Source organism: Apiospora kogelbergensis, assembly GCF_038363985.1.
Source record: "Apiospora kogelbergensis strain CBS 113332 chromosome Unknown utg000002l_segment0_segment0, whole genome shotgun sequence".
Lineage (NCBI taxonomy): Eukaryota > Fungi > Ascomycota > Sordariomycetes > Amphisphaeriales > Apiosporaceae > Apiospora > Apiospora kogelbergensis.
The window spans coordinates 4,939,084-4,958,394 of NW_027117419.1; the positions used below are offsets into that span (position 1 = coordinate 4,939,084).

The 19,311-nt window shown below is 52.1% G+C and overlaps 6 protein-coding genes across 6 annotated transcripts; 2 read left to right on the forward strand and 4 right to left on the reverse strand.

The window, feature by feature from the left end:
* Positions 1-6,661: 6,661 nt before the first annotated feature.
* PG998_004546 (uncharacterized protein) lies at positions 6,662-7,090 on the reverse strand (the record flags this gene model as incomplete). The annotated part of the gene is made up of 3 exons (XM_066871364.1): positions 6,662-6,733; positions 6,798-6,966; positions 7,059-7,090. 3 exons carry the CDS (start codon positions 7,088-7,090, stop codon positions 6,662-6,664), a joined length of 273 nt encoding a protein of 90 aa, XP_066735114.1.
* Positions 7,091-11,268: 4,178 nt separating this feature from the next.
* Positions 11,269-11,481, reverse strand: PG998_004547 (uncharacterized protein; the record flags this gene model as incomplete). Its single annotated transcript, XM_066871365.1, has 1 exon — positions 11,269-11,481. The coding sequence occupies one exon, from the start codon at positions 11,479-11,481 to the stop codon at positions 11,269-11,271; it is 213 nt and encodes a 70-aa protein (XP_066735115.1).
* A 2,401-nt stretch (positions 11,482-13,882) lies between these two features.
* PG998_004548 (uncharacterized protein) lies at positions 13,883-14,089 on the reverse strand (the record flags this gene model as incomplete). The annotated part of the gene is made up of 1 exon (XM_066871366.1): positions 13,883-14,089. The coding sequence occupies one exon, from the start codon at positions 14,087-14,089 to the stop codon at positions 13,883-13,885; it is 207 nt and encodes a 68-aa protein (XP_066735116.1).
* A 954-nt stretch (positions 14,090-15,043) lies between these two features.
* Positions 15,044-15,972, forward strand: PG998_004549 (uncharacterized protein; the record flags this gene model as incomplete). The annotated part of the gene is made up of 2 exons (XM_066871367.1): positions 15,044-15,186; positions 15,237-15,972. 2 exons carry the CDS (start codon positions 15,044-15,046, stop codon positions 15,970-15,972), a joined length of 879 nt encoding a protein of 292 aa, XP_066735117.1.
* Positions 15,973-16,014: 42 nt separating this feature from the next.
* Positions 16,015-17,699, reverse strand: PG998_004550 (uncharacterized protein; the record flags this gene model as incomplete). The annotated part of the gene is made up of 5 exons (XM_066871368.1): positions 16,015-16,485; positions 16,843-17,034; positions 17,210-17,451; positions 17,531-17,609; positions 17,670-17,699. 5 exons carry the CDS (start codon positions 17,697-17,699, stop codon positions 16,015-16,017), a joined length of 1,014 nt encoding a protein of 337 aa, XP_066735118.1.
* A 1,027-nt stretch (positions 17,700-18,726) lies between these two features.
* Positions 18,727-19,247, forward strand: PG998_004551 (uncharacterized protein; the record flags this gene model as incomplete). The annotated part of the gene is made up of 2 exons (XM_066871369.1): positions 18,727-18,855; positions 18,906-19,247. The coding sequence occupies 2 exons, from the start codon at positions 18,727-18,729 to the stop codon at positions 19,245-19,247; spliced, it is 471 nt and encodes a 156-aa protein (XP_066735119.1).
* Between the last annotated feature and the right edge of the window lie 64 nt (positions 19,248-19,311).

A 19,311-nucleotide genomic window follows, 5' to 3' on the forward strand; every position in this document is an offset into this window, starting at 1 on the left:
CCCGAAACATGCGGACAACTATAAGGACATCACCATACCGCATCGCAAGTGCCACCTTTGGCGCGACCGCCCGACCTGGGCTTCTCAGCACCACAACGGGTCAAGTCGGGGCCAACGAAGAACAGCCCAAGTCGGGCCTGCCTCCCATCTGTTTTGGGGGTTCATGAGTGGGCCCATCGCCGCCACCTCGGTCATCGAAGCCTGTGGCATGAAACCCAAGGGTAAAGTCGGGAACTAAATGCAACCAATCGAAACCGCGAGTCGCCTGGAGCGCTCAGCAGTGGTTTCGAGCTGCCTCGCGATAACCCTTTGTTCATAGGCACCGCAGTATTGACAGCGTCTATGAACAGGTATGGGGTGCAGTAGGGCCGGTACAAAGACCAAAGCCGATCGAACCGTAAAGACGCTTCGTCGTTAATGCCGCAACGCATCCAGTATTGCCTTGCGACGTTGGTGTGCCAAGGCCAGTACGCTGCGTCCTTGGTTCCTGGCTCTTAGTCACAAGACTGTTCTTCATTCTAACTTCGGCTTCCTTTCCGTCTAAAATGTCGTCATTGTCATCACACCCATTGCTGGTTTTGGTACCATGCATGCTTTTATCCAAGTCGGAATCTAAGGAGCCTCGCTGTTGGGCTCACTACCTTCTTCTTCTCCCGGGATGTTGGAGTAGTGCCAGGCGTGGGGCTATCAGCGACGACAGGGGCCTGTGGGATCTTGAGCGTCTTTGTCGTAGTCACGTCTGCGGGTACTAAAGATTCAGACGGCTCTATGAAGGGCGCCCGGTCGACTTTGGCCGAGGCCTGGCCGGGCCTTCGCTGCAGAGACAGTGAGTGCTGAGAACCTCGTGGGGGGTTGGTGTGCGCGGAAAGAGGAGGCGAGTCCGGATTCCTAGCTGTCGCACCCAAAGCTGGACCTCCACTATATGATATAGTGGTATGTATACCCCAATACGGCAAATCAGGCTTCCCCTGAGCTCCAGTGGTGGCAACAGTTAATGAAGGGTTGGGGCTCGAATTCTGGGGGATGCCTCCCGGGTGACAGGTGTAGAGTTTGTCAGCGTCATTGCTCTTAATGATAAAGAAGGGTGTGACTAAAGAGCAAAAGCAGAACAGTTAGCTGGGTTTCGAAGCACTGAAAGTAACCAGAAAGATGGGCATCACTGAAAGCAGAGTACAACATACCGTCGTCGTCATCACGATTAAAACTCGTGATCTTCAGAGGAGGTGACTGGTTTTGTGTGACGCTGTGTATCTCCACAGTCTCCGTCATGCGTGCTGTTTCTGACGGCATGTATGTTCAAGGGCGAACCCCTGATGAAAGCAGTTGTCCGGAGAGTGGAAATCCTCTTAGGCGCACTGCTCATACCCCTTGTTACGAACTTCTCCCGGAAGCTTTCGAGAAACGGTTTGACCGCACTTGAGTCAGCATCGGAGTTGACGACAGTATCTCTCTGTATGGGACAGACAAAACGGACGCGTTATTATTTTGTCGCTCAAATCTAACATTCAGCAATCGTGGCTTAAAAGGCTCATTTTCCGTCTCTCCCTATAAAAAGCACATTATTATTAGCTTATTTATAATATGTAAAACGGCATAAGAAGCGACTCCAAACGAGAAATAGTCCTATTTCGATCGGCCGAGAAACTTACGAGAAGTACATGGGGTTGCGTCCCGTAATTCCTTGCCAGGCGTCATCCCAGTACGGGTTAAAGGCTCGCAGTCTAGGGGCTGGCCACTGTCGGTCTTGGCCAGTCGCGGATCCTCCTTGCAGGGGTAAACATCTGGGAGGCTAAGTCCTCAGGGTGTGGCATCTAAGGGGCGGCTATGGCGGCATTGTGCATCCCGGTGCCTAAGTTGAAGTCATAGTTGGCACCTGAAGACGGTTTGTCGGGTTGCCAGTACCCATAGGGTTAACGGCGGTTGCGTCGTGGGCAATAGGGGCCTGTAAGTGAAGAAACACTTGTGATGACAGTGCTCGAGTCTGGTTCACCACTCGTTCTGCCTAGACTTGAATTCGCCATCGGCAAAGGTCGGTTGAGCTGCTTGTAGCAGGGCGAGATAGACGTTAGCTGATACTCAAAGCCACGTTCGTGGGAGAAGAAAGATGATGCAGTTGCTTACTACTGCACTTGATTCCCTTGGGTCGAAGCCCATCAAGGGTACCAACAATATCGAGATGTGTCGTTCTGGACAAGAGCTGGGGCGACAAGGGAGACCCCCTGAACTCGACGTATGCGTATTTACTTTCAAACAAAGTCAGTAACCACTCTGCTTGCAAGTTGCGAACGTGAGAAGCGCCAGAGACGTACCCTTTCCACTGGCCAGTGTACTCAACAAACCAGGGGTATAGTCACGGATGGACTTTGTAACCCCTTTGAGCCGAATTCGATTCCCCTAGCTTCGCTGAGGCTCGGAATGGTTAAGCCTCGATGGCCTATAGTTAGTGGGCACCGGTTTCTCACGGAGCCACTTGCTTAGGACAAATTCTAACGTGGTGCTGAGTTGTGTTCCAAGAAAGCTTATTCTTCTCTGCGGTGGTTGAACATTTCATCCAAGCCATTGACGGCGCCTTGACCATTGCGTCCAAGACACTGGCAGCGCCTTGGCAGACCTCAGGTTCCGGAACAGGGTGTAACTGGATCTGTACGTATTGCAAGTTCGGCATACCGTAGGCGCCGTCGATCTGTGCAGGCAGCTTGCCTAGCCCTCGGTTGAGAGCAAATACCGACTGACCTCAGCCCTTTCAGACTGTTGGCCATAACGTCTACCACGTTTCTTGTGCTTCCCCTTTGAAAGAGTAGAAACCTTCCACTCCTGACCAGAAACAAGGATGGCACATTATCGCCGAAGTTACTTCGTCGATGAAGTGAGAATAGAAGCGCTCAAGCTCGCCCCAGTATCCGGAGACGTTCCAGGCCACGTTTCGGTTATATACCCGCTTGTCCAAAACGTTTCTCAAAGACTGATAGGAAGTCTTAATCGCACGAAGAGGTGAGTTACCACTCGTCTTTCCTTTCTGAAACTTCTGCCACGGGTGCAATGGCTTGCAAATATATCTCATTCCGAGATTGGGCCCCAAGATGATTTCCTTTACGTCGTCGGAAATAGTACAATGTACCGCTTGGTCTAGCAGTCCTAAATTCTTTCCGGGGTCAGACATGTTCATTTCGCAGGTCGATATGATTGGGTACTTACTCATTTTGACCCGGGCGTCATCCAAGCATATTTTCGTCATTCTTCTCGTCGCCCTTCTTGTCCTAGACCAAGTCCCGGTCGTTGCCATTCTTGTCTAGGGGACGACAAAAGAGACATCTTCTCAGCCCTTCAGCTTGGTGAGACACAGATACTTGGCCTTGGGGAACTCGGCCTTCATCTTCTTCTGGTCCATAAGCACCCCAGTGGCGAAGTAGTAGCACTTCTTGATCTCCAGTTCCTGCTCTTGCTCCGATTTCCGCTGCCCGGACTGCTCTTAGGCGATAAAAGCTTTGGCCAGCGACTGAAATTTGTTCCTCAGCTCAATTGGTTCGAGTCAGTCTATACAAGACGTAGAGAGACTTGTCCAACCTTCAGTATAGGTGGCGTCACTATAGTAGTAGCGGCCCATGCCAGATTTTACCAGACAACCAGGCCCCTTCGTCGTCTCGTTAATAAGGCCGGTGTAGTCGAGGTGGAGGACATCGATGAAGTCGGCTGCCACACGAATCCTTTCACATTCGAACGAATCATCATGGGTTGGCTCTGGTTCGTTGGGGTCGACGAGATTGGCGATAGCAAGGCCTACGCTCTGATCATGCCTGAATCGGACCCAACGCGAGCCTGTATTCTTCTTCTGGGGATAGTACAGTCGAGAGACATGCTTTTCCAAGATTGCACCCATCTCTCCTTTGACGCGACGGCACACATGGAGCTTGTTTAGCTCCCGAGCAAGATCGAATAACGACTGGCGCCAAAGTCGGACTTCTCCAGTCGGACCATGTACGTGCTGTGATCAAATCCATGGTTTGCCTCGAGTATATCAAGCTGGTTCAACAAAAAGGCTGCAAGGTGAAGCGCCTCGCCCGTTTGTCGGCCAGCTCTTCTCGGGGGGGCCAGCGTCCGGCAAGCATGGAGGTGGAGTAGGTGGGATGCCTCCTCACCTTTTCTGTCAACCCGGGCACGCCCAAAACGTACCACGCTCGAAGCCTGCTCCCTCAGCATTGGTATCCATCCTAGCCGGCCGTCTGTCAGCGCCCGTCGGGCGACCGACGACCGGCAAGCAAGGAGGGGGGTAGGTGTGGGTCTCCTATACGGCCTCCTCCTGTTTCGCTGCCAGGCCTCATACTTCCAAACTGCAAAATACTCAAAGCCATCTTGCTCGCCATTTGTGTCCATCATGGCCTGCTGTTGGTGAAGTACAGCGAGGCAGCGATTGCAACGAAGCACCAGCCGCACTGATACGCATCTAAGCGGGATCGGTTTGTCGGTTCTTGTCCCATAGGAAGTACAAGAACCAAATGCAGAAGGCAATGGATCCGGCACAGCTAACAAGTGCGCCGCACACCTTGCGATCCAGGTCATACCAGCTTGGAAAGCCGACAGTCCCGATTTCTTGCTTTATAGGAGCACTCGGTATCCATGTACTTCTTCAAGTCGCTATCCAGGAACCCGAATACCAGCATCTTCTTCTTCAAGCCCCCGGGCAAGATCTGTAAAGAGACCCAGCTCAGGAACGCTTGAGAAGAAGATGTTGGCCTGTGTTAGATCGCCGCCAGACAAGCTCGAAGTCTCAACAGGTAGCGTTGAAAAGGCGTTAGGCGGGCGCTCCGGTGAGAATGGTAAGGGAAAATTGAAACGGCGGGAAGAAAGCCCGGGGCGGGTAAGACCTCTCTGCTATCTCTAGTTTCTTTTCTCGTGCAATTCTTGTTAACTCCAACGTCCTTCAGCCCGAGAATAACAGGAACGGACTCGGTACGAGATTTAAGCGCCGTCGTTTCATTAGAGTTCCAACGAGAATAGGATGGAATGAACGAAATAACGGAAAGAAGGGTTCGAGAAGGGTAATACTACTCTACCGTCCGATCTCCTGTTCCCTGTCTCGTGTGTTTCTTATCGTTTCGATAATCGTTTTGCGTGACGCCAGTGGTAACGGAACCAATACGCAATTGAGGGCCTGCATCTTGTGTTTTCAGAACGGCCGTGCTGTGGGTTGAGGTGGACATTCCAACCCAGGTTTTCTGGGCTATCGTTCAATGTTCAGACCGGTGCACCTTCCCAGGTTGAGTATAGGCGGAAGGTACCACCAGTGAACAATATAGTCAATGGTGGGAGAAAGCAAAGACAAATAGCACCACACCAAGACACTGGCTTGGCAAGATGTCAAAACAATAGTCCCTCCTTCTCTGTTCTGGCCTCGCCCATTCGAGTTTGTTATTCCCGACAGTTGTCGTGCTGGCGGCAGGCACTTAACCGTGCCTAAAAATCTGCGTTAGCTCTGTACTTTGAAAGACTAGGACACATACAATGGGTTTCAACTTACAGCTTCCAAACAAAAGGGGTCTCAGGCATTGGTGCGCCTCCTTCTCTCATATCATCTCAAAGGGGTTCAGCAGGAACATACCACTGGCGACTCTTTGACAAACCGGTCGCTCGCATATGTCTTCAGCAAGTTGCCAATATTAGCCTTGAAATTGTCCTTGTTTCTGGACTTATTGTAGGTTCGGCATACCAACATGGGTGTCGACCTGTAAAAGGAGCTTACTTAGCTCTCGGTTAAGAGCAAAGAATGACTGGCGCCAGAGGGAGAAGAACCTCATCAGTAGTGTGTCCTCCAAATCAAGTGAACAGCCATAGCCTGGACCAGCACACGGCCTCTCCGCCGAGCAAGTGCGAGGCCCAGTACCGATCGCCCGTTCTCTTCCAGCCATTGCTGTACTTGAGCAGGAACCCGATGGCCTGGTACTCATGGGCGTACCGGCCACTACAGGCCATGATGGTGAGCTCTTTGAGGCGAAGGGCCCATGCCTCCTTCGGAAATGAGGCTCAAAGGCCACGGCCCTCACTCTTGCAGGTTATTGGGTTGCGTCAGATCGGGCCAAAGCTTGCTTGAGAGTGCTTGTTTGGGAACCAAACTTACCTGGCGAGAGGTTTCCGAGACTGTTGCCGAGACGAGAGCTTCACTCTGCTCGGGAGTGATGATGGCTTTTTCCTTTTTTCTTTCCATCGTCTTCTTTCTTCTTCTTTTTTTCATTTTCTTTCCTCTTTGATTTTCGTTTTCTCCATTTCCTCTTCCTCCTCTCGTTATTTGAGTGTTCTCAATCCTGTTAGAACGGGACACCGTCTCCTGGACTTCCACATGCATCTCTGGCGCTCTAACGCCAGGAGATCTGGGCCCGTGTATGCCACGCCCCTATCTGATGGAAGAGTGACTTTCATCATTTCTCTATCATATCGGACCTTATAGAATCATACTGCGACCACGTTAGATTCTATGTCTGAGACATCGGCTGCATTGGAGCTCGCACTGCAGTGGTTTGCTCCACGGAAGTCTGCGCTGCACCAGTTGGCAGCCCAGGAGCCGGTACCGCAAGGGCAAGTACGACTGAAATCGACACGGCCGTCCTCTGAAATCTCATCTGACTTGGCAAGGAACTTCACGTCTTTCGACAGCTGCAAGATCCCTGCTTTACTCGATATAGCCGCGGTCGGGTTTTTGGGAGTTTCGTCGGGCGTTGTCGCTATTGTTTTGTACCTTGGGCTACAGCAAATGAAATCAGTTTTTGGCGCCACCTACAAGCGAAAAGCAGAGACGGGCTACTTACCTTTGGTTCTAGCCTCGGTTTCACGCTGTCGAGCACGATTTTGTATATCAGTAATACGAGCGGACCGGCGGTCGCGCGGGGTGCTGCCCTCCGCTGAAACGATGACGCATATGTCAATTCAAGTAAATGCCAGAACTTCGGTCCTGTTTCTGACAGCACTGTGTTTGACCTATACACAGGTCAGAATGTGCTGGGGTATGAGATAACAAAGTGTAAGAAAGAGTATGGATAAGCAGGTAAGTATAGGACATTTCCACTTACAAGTTGGTGTCCCAGGCCCCTTGGTCTGCCATCGAAAATGACAGGAGATGTGTTGCTGCGATGGAGTAGTTTCATACGACGCCTTCAAGTGGAGAGCACCCACCCAACTTGAGTGCGTAGGCGGTGCGACACTTACAACTCTCGTCGGGTAGGTTGATGTGGAAATGCATACAAGGCGAGTCTAATTCCGGCACCTGCACTAATACAGCCACAGAAAGTCAGTTTTGAATGAGGATAATCATTTCGAAAGAACGTTTGTTGCTTACAAGCTGCAGTTTGGTTCGTGATAAACCCCTTCAAAGCGCCGAGGAGATTCACAGAGGATATGGTTCCGGCTGCGACCTCGGTAGCTGCGGGAACTCGACATTCTGAACATATTTCCGATGTTCGATTGGCTGCTGAAGCCCTATGTCCAACTTTACGTATCATGGGACCGTTTGAGTACGTGGAGTACACCATGGACAAAAGTGCATAGGTCTTGCGCACTCGTAGGTCATGACTGAGTCGGACAAACGGGTTGGTGTTCGGAAGATATCTGTGCCAGCCATGCGACTATATCGGCCCTGCGGCACAGTAGTGGGCGAAGCAGAAACTGAACTCTGTTGAGACTGAAGCTGCTGCCGTTTTTGCTGCTGGTGTCCTTGTTGCTGGTGCATCCAAGAGTGCTCGCTGGGAGAAGATCGCCCCTAGCTGGACAACCGGCCGGCTGCTTTCAGCAACTGAAATGTAGCGAATTTGGGAGAGGTCATAGTTGGAATACTCTGTCTTCGTTTGTGGTGATCTATAACGAAGATGTTGCTGGGCTTCAGTTTAAGATCCGGATCGGGCAAACCCCTGCTCAAATTAGTTTTCCAGAGAATGGAAAACTTCTACCCCTGTGTCGCAAGGAGCCACCGAGACCTTTCTCCAGTTTCGTCAAGACGTAGCCGAGAGGTCGCCGGGAGCGTCGTCTAACCTTGCCGAGAGGTCGATGAGATCGTCGCCGAGAACCCATACACCTTGTTCTGCACCATGCCGGTGCGAATGAATGGGGAAGCTATCAAAGAGGGAAGCAACAGCACAGAATATCGAGCAAATAGTATTGGGGAGCGTCCACGACAAATATGCTGTCCAGTAATGCGTGGTCGTTGGTGAGAGAATGCCGTGGTCGAAAGTCCCTATCAAGTGTTAGCATTTTGTACCTAGCACATTGATGGTGAGTGATACATACCATGGGAAGTGATATCTGGTCCAACGTGAAAAAGATGATACCGCCAGATATCCTCAAATGTCACTGACGATCGGATGCAGTTTAACCTCGTGCCCTAGGAGGATCGGCTTCAGCCTTCTGGGGTTGAATTCTTTTCAATTTCTTTTTAGCTACTGTGATTTAGATTCACTGTTAATCCCCATAAAGACTACCTTATCCTCCATTCAGGACTGGGATTCCCATCTTCAAGTCTCAACAGAGACATCGTCCTCCAGTTGGGGATTCCACCTCTTGCCCGTGTGACTCTACTCGTTCCTTGATAGCAGTTCTTGGTGCTGATAAATGAACCAAGAGACATCTTGCTTTCTTTGATAGACATCTCTGTGAGTTTCCGATCTAACCAAGGAGTGCTGCTAGTTTTGGGGAAGCGTGCAGTTGCACGTCTAAGTGCAAGATTCAGGGCTGAGAGAGGTCCCTGTGCTACTCTCTCACTAAGAAGTATATCATTATTAGCTTTTCGGAAATGAGCAAAATGGTATAAGAAGCGACGCCGATCACAATTAGGTCGGCGTTCTGTCGGACGAGAAACTTACGAGAAATATAACACCCAAGGCGTACTGTTCGTATATCTTATTACGAACTTCTCCCGGAAGCTTCGAGGAGAGGGCCGGCTACTCTTGGACCATCATATTGGCTGTCGACATTATGTTTCTCTGTGGGCACCAGACGAATCGAAACATCTGGGATCTTTGGCAAAGGTCATTCCGAAATAGTCGTGAAGGAACCGGTGCATCCATTGGAGCCTATCATTGTCCTCCATGTTGTTGGTTTCTCAACAAGCCAGCGGGATAATTGCGTTACTTGAAGTTTCCGTCCCCAACTTCTACAACGGGCGCAATGCTTGGAAATATGTTGCCTCGTTGAGATTGGGTTCCAAGACGGTCTGTTTGAACCTGTAGTTGACGTGGCCCAGCTGGCCGTGAGGAGGGGGAACGCCGCTCCTCAGGGGACCAGCCGGGGTTCAGGAGGGGGAACGCCGCTCCTGAAACACCACGCCTAGCACAGGGACAATACACCCACCATCTCAACTCCTGCTGTATCCTCTTCGTCTTTGAAACCACAACGCATCCAGTATTGCCTGGCGACGTTGCCTGCCAGCAAGCGCGAGCCCTGTGGCCCTGGAACCGAGACTAAATGTTCCGTTAGCTATAAGTTGTTGAAGATTCGGTCTCAGAAATTGTACTTACGACATCGACCCCATGGCTTCTCAGGCGCTGGTGCGCCTACTCTCTTGGCTGCTTTGTATCATCATTGCCTCACTGGGAGGCACAGGAGCGATGGCGGCGGCATTGGGAGGGGCGATAGCATTTGTTTGTCAAAAAGGGGACCTGCAGCCTGCTATCACCAAGGGTCGCCAAGAGCGTCGTCCAACCTCGCCGAGAAGTCGCCGAGAGCGTCATTCAACCTCGCCGAGAGGTCGCCGAGAGGTCGCCGAGAGGTCGCCGAGATAGTCGCCATATGAAAGCACCAAAGGCACCAACAGCACTACCGAGCATGGACTTGTAAGCTACCAGGAAGAAGTGCCAGCGCTCCGACTGAGACTTCACAAGTTCCAGCTGTGCATGAAGTTACATAACATGCCAAGAATCTGCCAAGTATGCCATGTGCCCAACACGACACTCAACGACGACTTGTTCAAGTGAGCAGCAGTGTCCGATCTTCTTGTTCCAGTATTTGACATTTTGCCATCCAGCGATATGGAGCCAGTCCCCAAGTTCATGGTCGCGGTTACTATACTCAGGTAGCTTGTTGTACGATGCCATGTTGAAGGGTTGCAGTGAGGGCGAAGAAGTGGCAGTGAATGTTCTGACAGGGCTGCGAGTAATGCTGCGGCATGGGGGCACCATCAAATTTGGGGTTGATGTTGCTCATCACGACTGGTTTTGCATGTGCGCTCGTGGTGACATCAGCTGCACGGTTGTGTAAAGTGCTTTGCGTCGTAGTCTTGGCCTTGGTGACTGCATCGCCATGTGCCTCTTCAGAGTAAGCACTGCAGCGACGGCGACGGCGACAGAGGTGGCACAGATAACGAGGGCTGAGAGTACCGCTCTGGCTGCGAGTGACGTCCAATCACTGCAAGGCACACAAAACAGAGCATCTCGTCAATGTCGATGTCTTTGATCGGGTAGGCAGTGGGATAGTGCTTATACCCATGCTCGGTCTGCTGCTCTTGGTCATAGGAATGATCACCATCGCCCCGGATGGGAGAAAGACTGCGGTACGATCGGTCGTGGACTGGGATTATCGATGTGCCCTTCGCCAACAAAAGGCTCTTTCTTGGTCAAAGCATCGGCCTGCTCCCGAATGATGAATGTGGCTTGAATAAGAAACCTTTGATACATCACACGTTAGCATTTCTAACAACACAGTGCTACCGTGAATAGTAACACTTACCATATTTTAGAGCAGCTGGTCCTTTGCTGTATTCCTCCAATTTATCATCCGCGGTGGCTTCAGGGAGGAGCAGGGGACGACAAAGTGGCTTCGGCATTATCTCTGTAGTCGATTCCAATGGAAGAAGGGCCGGCGGAAAAAAGCCCAATCATGAAGAGCTCGCCCTCGTGTTAGGAGAAGAATTGCTGGTTGTCATGAGTGGAGGGTTGAGACCTGCTTTAAAGGCAAGAGGACCACTACTGGAAGGACCAGTCAGATCAGGAGTCGTGCTAAATCCTGTTGTGGTGTTGGCGTGAGCACTGGCAGAGCCGTCAGAGTTGGAAGGGGTATGGGTTCTCCAAGACCGAGTAGAGGTACACCATTGGAACTTGAGGCAATGTCGTTTCTACCATTGGCATCCGACTGGTCCAGTGTCTTTGGGCTCGTATAGTCGTCCTTGAATAAGGAACTCAAGGCGGTCGATATGGTAGCCTGAAGGCAGCAGGTACCATCACTACAATGGAGAGAGACGATAAGTTAGCTCATGGAGTCTTCTTGGGAGGGAAAAGGAAGGTTGGAAGACACAGCCTAACTCACGATGTGCAAGCTGGGGAAATCCTTCAAGAAATCGTCCTGCGTGGTACGGTACTCGTGGGTCTTCTGGTTCTCACGACACTGACCCCTGTCGTAGACCAGCTGGCCATTGGGAGGGGAACGCCGCTCCCCAGTGGACCAACCGGTTGCAGACATGGGGGCCATGTCCCGTCGCAGGCGGGCGAACTCTGGCACCGACAGTAGCATCTCGCTCCCCGTCGCCGAGAGCTTCACTCTGCTCGTGGGTGATGATCCCTTCATGCACTAGGCCCTCTAACATATAAGTGGTCAGCATCTGAGACAATCGAGCACGTTTTGAAGTGTAACTAACCTCTGAATTGGTACGAGAATCGGTAGATTGCAACCGGGCCATCGTCACATACCAACCGCTTTACGTTGCGGAATCGGTGTGAATGGGCAACGCCAGAAGACGAGGCGCCGCGAAGGTAAGGTGGGTACCCCCGACCTCTGAGCACAACTCGAGTACTAAGACCAAGTCCAAGTACTGAACCCGAATATCACAATGATCTTTCCACAGCAGGTACCCCTAGTATACCAGTTAGCCATTGGGAGGGGGGAACGCCGCTTCCCAGTGGACCAACCAGTTACACGAGGTGGCTTCGCTTGTTATATTCCGCATTCTTCATCATCGAGAGGCAGAGAGCATTTGACTTCTTGCTTGTCTCTTTGTCGACGTCTCCATTTGAGACCATGAGCAAAGCACTTAGCCAGAAACCACATGTACACCAACCGGCCGTTGGGAGGGGAACGCCGCCCCCAGTGGACCAGTTGGGTACAGGTGTTGCCAGCCAAGACTCTCTGTGCATGGGCTCAGGCTTATTGCTGAGCACGGGGCCCTTCGTCCACGCTTGCAAAGGTAGTGGGCGAACTTGCAATGCCCATGGCCCTTGTTGCAACTCTCCTGGAAACGCACAGGCACAGTAAGGGCAGACTCAGTGGCTGCTCGAGCATACCGGGGGCACGCCTGTGCGAGAAGTCGCAGTGTCTCTTGCCGCAACCGTGATAAGTTGACCATCAGGGGCCCATCTTCCGTATCGGAGGCCATCAGACAAGCAGTGACCCGGAAGATGACATGAGTCCGACATCACTTCACAATCGCTTCCACGATGAACCCAGAGCCATGAACTCGATCGGGAACCCCTCGTACACCGGCTGGCCATTGGGAGGGGGAACGCCGCTCCCTAGTGGACCAACCGGCTACTGACAGGGGGTAGCCCTGGTCGCAGAGCAGAATGGGAGTTCCGAGACCAAAGGTCGACCTGGTCGGCAGGATGTTGAGAGCAATGTCGTTGAACAAACCGCATAGGTTGATCCGCGATGATCTGCGTCAAGGACCTAACCTGGAAGATGGCGATTGGATCAGTGTCGGTTGCCAAACGAGCCAGGGCCAAGCACTTGACCGGAAACCCCTCGTAAACCAGCCGGCCATTGGGAGGGGAACGCCGCTCCCCAGTGGACCAGCTGGCTACAGGCAGGGGTAGCCCTGGTCCCGGAGCAAGATGAGAGCAAAGCAACGAGACCAGCGTCCGGCCAAGCACTTGGCCCAGAAGATGGCGAGAGGCACAATGTCAGTTGCCAACCGCCTTGTCGGGCGAGTGAAACATTCAGAGAACGTCACGTTGGAAAGGCATCAACTCGAGGGCCCTCGAGAATTCTCAGGAATTCTTGGATAAAGAATTCCGGCCAGGTGTGGTAACTGGTAGGCGCTCAAACCTATTGCTGCAGAGAGATGGGAAAGTCAGTAATGCGACCTTGAAACCTCCATCGATCAGGGATGGACCTACCCGCAACGAACATGGGATAGTGTCGATTTCCGGACTTCAACTCGGCGGTCTGGCTTGTGAGAGCTTCCTTGAGGATGGCAAGGATGACGCTTTCGGTCTTCTGGTTTGTGAGAGTAGATGAAGCTCCGTAGTTCATACCCTTAGAAGGAAGGAGAAAGATGAGGTTCTCCCGAAAAGGGCACTTGTACTTCTCGAAGTAAGGTTCGTAGAAGGCGGTCGCGCAGCAAGTCTCCAAAGTGAACAGCCTCTGGGATACCCCTGTTACTTACGCGAAGTCAGTAATGAATAATACATTCAACAACAAAGCAAATGTGAATTTACTTACCTCATCATCGAAACACTTGCAGTTTCCTGTCAAGTGATGTTCCCATTGGAGAAGAATCTCATGACCAAGGTATCTTCCTAAATCAGATGAACAGCCATAGCCTGTCCTTTGTCAAGCTCGGTAGAACCACGCTGTATGCCGGTCAACTTGAAGGCGTTCTTCTTCTGGGGATAATAAATCCGAGTGACATCCTTTTCCAGGATAGCATCCATCCCTCCTTTGATGCGGCGGCAGTTTCAACTATGAACTGGATGTCGAATTTCCAGTCCAGGCAGCGCATAAAGACACAACCTTTCCTTTCTTCTGCAAGCTCGGGCCAGCCTGACAAAAGATTCTGCGCTGTTGACTTCAATATCGAAGCAGTGCTTGGCCTTCTTGCCCTCACTCGATGTGTCACATAGAAACTCGTATGTATCGACCTTTTGTGATGTCTGCCTCGACCCATCATCATACCAAAACCAAAGGTCGTCCCTTTCGTTCACTGAAGTCTCAACTTCAATCCCGAATCAGGCTCCTTCGTCGTCTCCGTCTGGGCGCGCACATCGGCGTCGAGAGCGGCGTTGCTCGGGAACCAGGTGATCTCTACGATCAGGTTCTTTGACTTGATGTCAGGCAGGGAAACGTTGCTGTCCGTACTTCCGAGGACCTTGATCATGCGCTCTCGGTGATGACGTTTTCCTTTCATCTCCCCTCATCATTGAGTGTTCACCATCTAACACCGTCGTCCAGGAGGTGCTCGTCGATGCCCTTTCAAGGAAACACCAAATTCCCCTTTGGTACGACGGCATGTATTTTCATCGGCAAAGCCCTGCCGAAAGTAGCTTTCCGGGGAGTGGAAGACCTCCAACCCTATGTCGCGAGGAGCGTCGCCGAGAGGTCGCCAAGAGGTCGCCGAGAGTGTCGTTTAACCTCGCCGAGAGTGTCGTTTAACCTCGCCGAGGCGTCGCCGAGACGTCACCAAGAACGTCGACAAGAGTGTCGCCAAGAACACACCCTTTGAAGCCCCACCAGTTGGAGGCACTGCCATCATCTTGATCTCGGGCGGCCAGCGTCCGGTAAGCTGGGAGGTGGGTAGGTATCTGCACCCTATAATACCTCCTCCCCCATCGGTATCAGACGGGCGGCCAGCGTCCGGCGAAGATGGAGGGAGGAGTAGGTGTAGGCCCCTATAAGGCAGGCCTCCTCCCCCATAGCTGTCAAACCGGCCATGTCCAAAGTGCCATGCTCAAGTCTTCTCGCTCGTCATGGGTACCCATCATGACCTGCTGTCGTCCGGTCGTCCCTTGTAGCGACCAAGGTGATCGCTTCCGATGGCGACTTGACAAATCCAGAGCTGCATGTTTTGGCAGGTTCACTTGTCCAAGTTCTGGACGAAGCCACCACGCTTTCAGCCGCGAAGTAAAGTATCAATGACCCCGAGAAGCTGCACCTCCTCGTCAACTAGGTATGCAGGGAAGCGCTCAGGGCCATCCCAGCACCCGGGAACGACAAAGGCCGCGATTTGGTTATGTACACCTCTGCCCAGGACGTTTAGGCGTTGGCGCATAAGCACCTCCCATCTTGAATGTTTGACCTCGGACCAAGTAGGAATACCCGCTGAACTTGAGCATATCCGATATCCACTTGCCGACTTGAAAAAATGTCGGGTGGTGTTGCTGCCACCGACAATTGGTCAAGTTTTGCAAACTCATGGAAAGAACGAGCTGGGCACATGGCTGTTTTCCAGCTTACCGGCCATCGGTGTCATGACTGCCGACAAAGCCGAGCCCCCATACTCAAGCTGTATGTGGCCCGGACATAGCCAGCATTGCTCAGGCTCGATCACATTGAAGATGTATGGCGTCGGCCTTGGGCGGTGCTCAAAGGGTAGGTGGTAGCGCGTATAAAGGCGGACAAGCAGTCACCCGCTTGACACCTGCTGTTCCCGGTTCGTCTCCTGCCGGTTCTGGTACGACTGTGTTATCGACTCAGAAACCGGCAGGGCTGCTGTATCAATCACCATCGCCCCAGTTGGATCATGTTCTTCACCCGAATATACATGACATGGTGTGCTCTGCTCTTCTTCAAATGCTTCAGGGTGTAGTTGACGCCCTGGCCTCTTTCGGCGATGATGACCAGCTACCGATGGTAGTCCTGCAGCGCGATGGGCGCCTTTTCAGGCCCGCACCGGCTGCTCCTGGTATTCATGCCCCTGGTGATAGCCATTGCCGCCGTCGGAGCGATGATCATCGTGCTCCCCATAACCACCACTGTTGTGATGAAGGTCGTCGTCGCCATGTGGGTCACCTTGTCATGACCACAGCCTTTGCCATCACCGTCGCGCTCGCGATGACGGCCGCCATCGCCATGATCGTCGCCATGTGCGTCGCCTTCACCATGTGCGTTACACTTGTCATAAGTGTCGCGCTCGCCACGAACAAGCGAACTACTGCAATGGGCCAGGATCTGCGGCGTCATGTACATCCGTTGCAACGGATGAATGTTCGCGGTAGCAGCAAGTCTGTGATCCCCTTAGATGTTCTGGGTCGCACGCTTGTGAGACTGGCGGGGCCAAAGAGTAGCTCATAGGTAGAGATATCTGGGTAATATTGCTAAAACCCGTCGTGCAGATCAACGTCGAGCGAAAGTTTCTCGCTCTCGCCGCCAGAGTGAAGTCACGCATCCTGCACCCGCGTCACCTAATGCCTCGGCATCTGTTACCTGCACATCTGACGAGGAGGAGATGGATTCAGAAGGGATCACAATGGAGTTTTCCAAGTCAGTGCCAACCGTTGTAGCACGTCCATTGTAGCGACAGGGTGGTTCGGATCCTGACTCTGATGACACCACAATGCAATCCAGAATGGTCTTCGAGGTCTTTGATGCTGGTCTGGTGCTCATTGATCCAGATCTCGTGAGTGTTCCGAATGAGATGTAAAGCAATAATGCTGTCTTCAGATCATGACCTTCAGCAATGATGATCATGTTTCGATCTGAATCAGAATCAGAATCGCCCTCTTCGATATTGACAATGGCCAATATCTCTTGGTGACGAGTTGTACCTCGGCTTCCCGAAACGTTCTTGTCCACTCCATCAACTTCCTTGCGTGAGTGAAGTTCAAGCCGCCGTGAAAGATATGGGCAAGCAAGAAAAAATAAGAAGCACAAAAAGGACAACGAACAGGACAGTATCGACAGTGAGGCAGGAGGTTGCTGGGATCAGATTGTTGGATCTGCAATGCAGCCAGCCAAGAGGTGTTGAGCGACTCCTTCGCTCAGGGGAGGTCAGTGTTGCTCACTTCGATACTCTCATGCCGACCGCAACCTCTGCTGCCGAGCTCAGGCTATGGTCAAGATAGCCATGATGACTGAGGCTGAATTCTTTGCAGACGCCTTAGCTGTGAGAAAGGGACCTGCAGGAAGTGGCCGTTGTTGCACACATGGTACTCAATCACATACATATTGAGGAAGGTGGAAGGAGACAGCACTAGTGTCTGTAATGATGTGTTGGCGACCAGTGGGTGAAATCGTGGCACCATTGCCAGAAACTGGAGGGGAGGGCACTGAGTGCTCGAGCGACTGGCAGCTTGGGTGTGCAGTGAAGAGTCGTCCCTTCTTGAACTTGTGAACCTTGAAGATCCCCCGGGCCTCCTTTAAATGCAATGTCAGTTAGTATCATGATACACACATACATAAGTGGATGGGTAGAAAAGTCACTGAATGAGAGCCTTCGCTTTTCTTCTCTCGTTGCCGATCCGATAAAAGAAGAAATGAGCAATTTGTGATGTGAACTTTGAGAGGTCCACGAGGGATTTCAGTAACATACCAGGAAGATAGGCGTCGCGCCAGGTTCGGCGACAGGTGAAACGACAACTTGATGGATGTACCAGATCTTCTGGGTCCTCCTGCAGGTCTTCTTTGCCATGCGTCGAAGTCGTGGCTTTGTCTCCTTGGACATTGGCTCCTCGGGGAGCCCCTTCAGCCCATGGTTGTGATCACCGCGTTGGTTGATGCACGAATCCACATTGCCTCTTAGCGGTATCTTGAGGTTGCTGCTGGGTGAATGAGCTGTTGGTGGATTATGGGCGGACGCGCGCTGTCAATAGACTCTGGGCGGACGCGCGCTGTCAATAGACTCTGGGCGGACGCGTGCTGTCAATCGACTCTGGGCGGGCGAAGCTGGCTATTAAATCAAAGCAACGCTTGCCGCCCAGAGTCACTTCGTGCTATTTTGATGTCAGTATACTGCGGTATAGTAGGTTCAGACTCAGAGATGAGCAACTTACCTCATAGTCGCGGTGGATGTCATTGGTCATATCGATGACTCAAAATCCGCCGCAGTCATTGAAGCTCATCCTTCTCATTTGAGCCCGATGGTCGTGGGCATTCGGCGTTCTCCTATACTGCTCTCAGGACGCCCACATGTCAGAAAGGTGCTCAACCTCTTGTCCCATGACTCGAAGATGGGTCCATACACAAAGGTTGTGTCGGACATAATGGCACAGCCAGGCTTCAAAGCAAAAGCAAAGCTTGTCGCTGGTCGTCACTTAATGCTAACAATGCCGTTAGTACCACTGGCTATAGCAGATGCAGAGTCAAACAAACACAACTAACCTCATATCCCCAATCATAAAGAGTGGTTCCCTGAGGTTCGGGTTAGTATGACCAGGTGACGACAGTAAACTGAGACTCTCGTGTGATTGACATAAACTTGTTGGACCGATGAAAGGCTCGGTGAGAGTCGTAGTGACTGTACCGGCAACTGCCGTAGCAACAGGATCGACGAGAGGGTCGCCGAGAGGACATCAAGAGGTCGCCAAGAGGACGGCAAGAAGTCGCCGAGAGGTCAGTAAGAAGTCGCCGAGAGGTCGCCGAGAGGATTGATGGGACGAAAGAGATGAGTAATGATTGATACGGCGGTAGACCTGGCCATACTTTGGACGATAATCCTAGTGATAGGACTAGCGACAGGAGGTGAATAGTCACAGGCCAGAACGACCAAAGGGGAAAGACAACAAGAATAATCCATTCACTGAGGTCATCATACCACTGTTTCCTTGCATGGCACAAGATGTTAGCAAATGCTTTCTCATGGTGTACATATGTGCGGGTGTGAGTTGATGGGGGACATGATATGTGATTTTACTTACGTTGTCAGCGAATGCAGTCAACCTTCATCTCTGGGACAGAGCCGCATGTCGACCATTGCCGGATAGTTCCTTTGGAACTTTGAGTGTTGGCCCCTCGTGAAACTTGCTGCGGTGGCTCCTCCTGTTGCAGCCCAGCTGACTTTTGGGAGGGGGAACGCCGCTCCTAGTTACCAGCTGGGCCTCGTGAGGAGGAATGCTGCCCCGAAACCACAACGTTAAGGTAAGTATGGGGAAGGAACTTGACCGTGCTTGGTACGCCAAATTAGCAAGATGTGGCGGGGGCGACGGCGGCGGTGCCCTTGGTGTTGGCAGCGCTCTTGTTGTTGGTGGCGCTATTGGTGTCAGCCGTGTCCGGTAGCAACGATGTTCTAGGTAGCAGTGGCGACGGTGGGAATTGCGCTCTTGGTTACATTTGATGCATACGGTATTCTTGGTGCCGACGGCGGCGCTCTTGATATCGACGGCGCTTTTGGTATCAGCGGCCGTTGTGCTCTTGGTGGCGGCGGCGTGGCCGGGACCGAGGAAGTGGATGGGGAATCGGAAGTGACTTTGACTTCGGACAGGACTTGGGTCGTCGGCTACAGCATCGGTTGCAGGAAGCTTCTGTTCAGCTCGGTCCCCGTTTCTGTTGGAGGTCCCAGTCATGCTGTCGGTAGTGTTGGTAGTGGCAGTCGGGACGGCAATACCACTCTTTGTGAAGTACACGCCCGATAATATACTATCTCGGCTGTTCTTGAACTCACTCCACTAGAGAGTTGGAGAGTGTAGCTGGTTGATG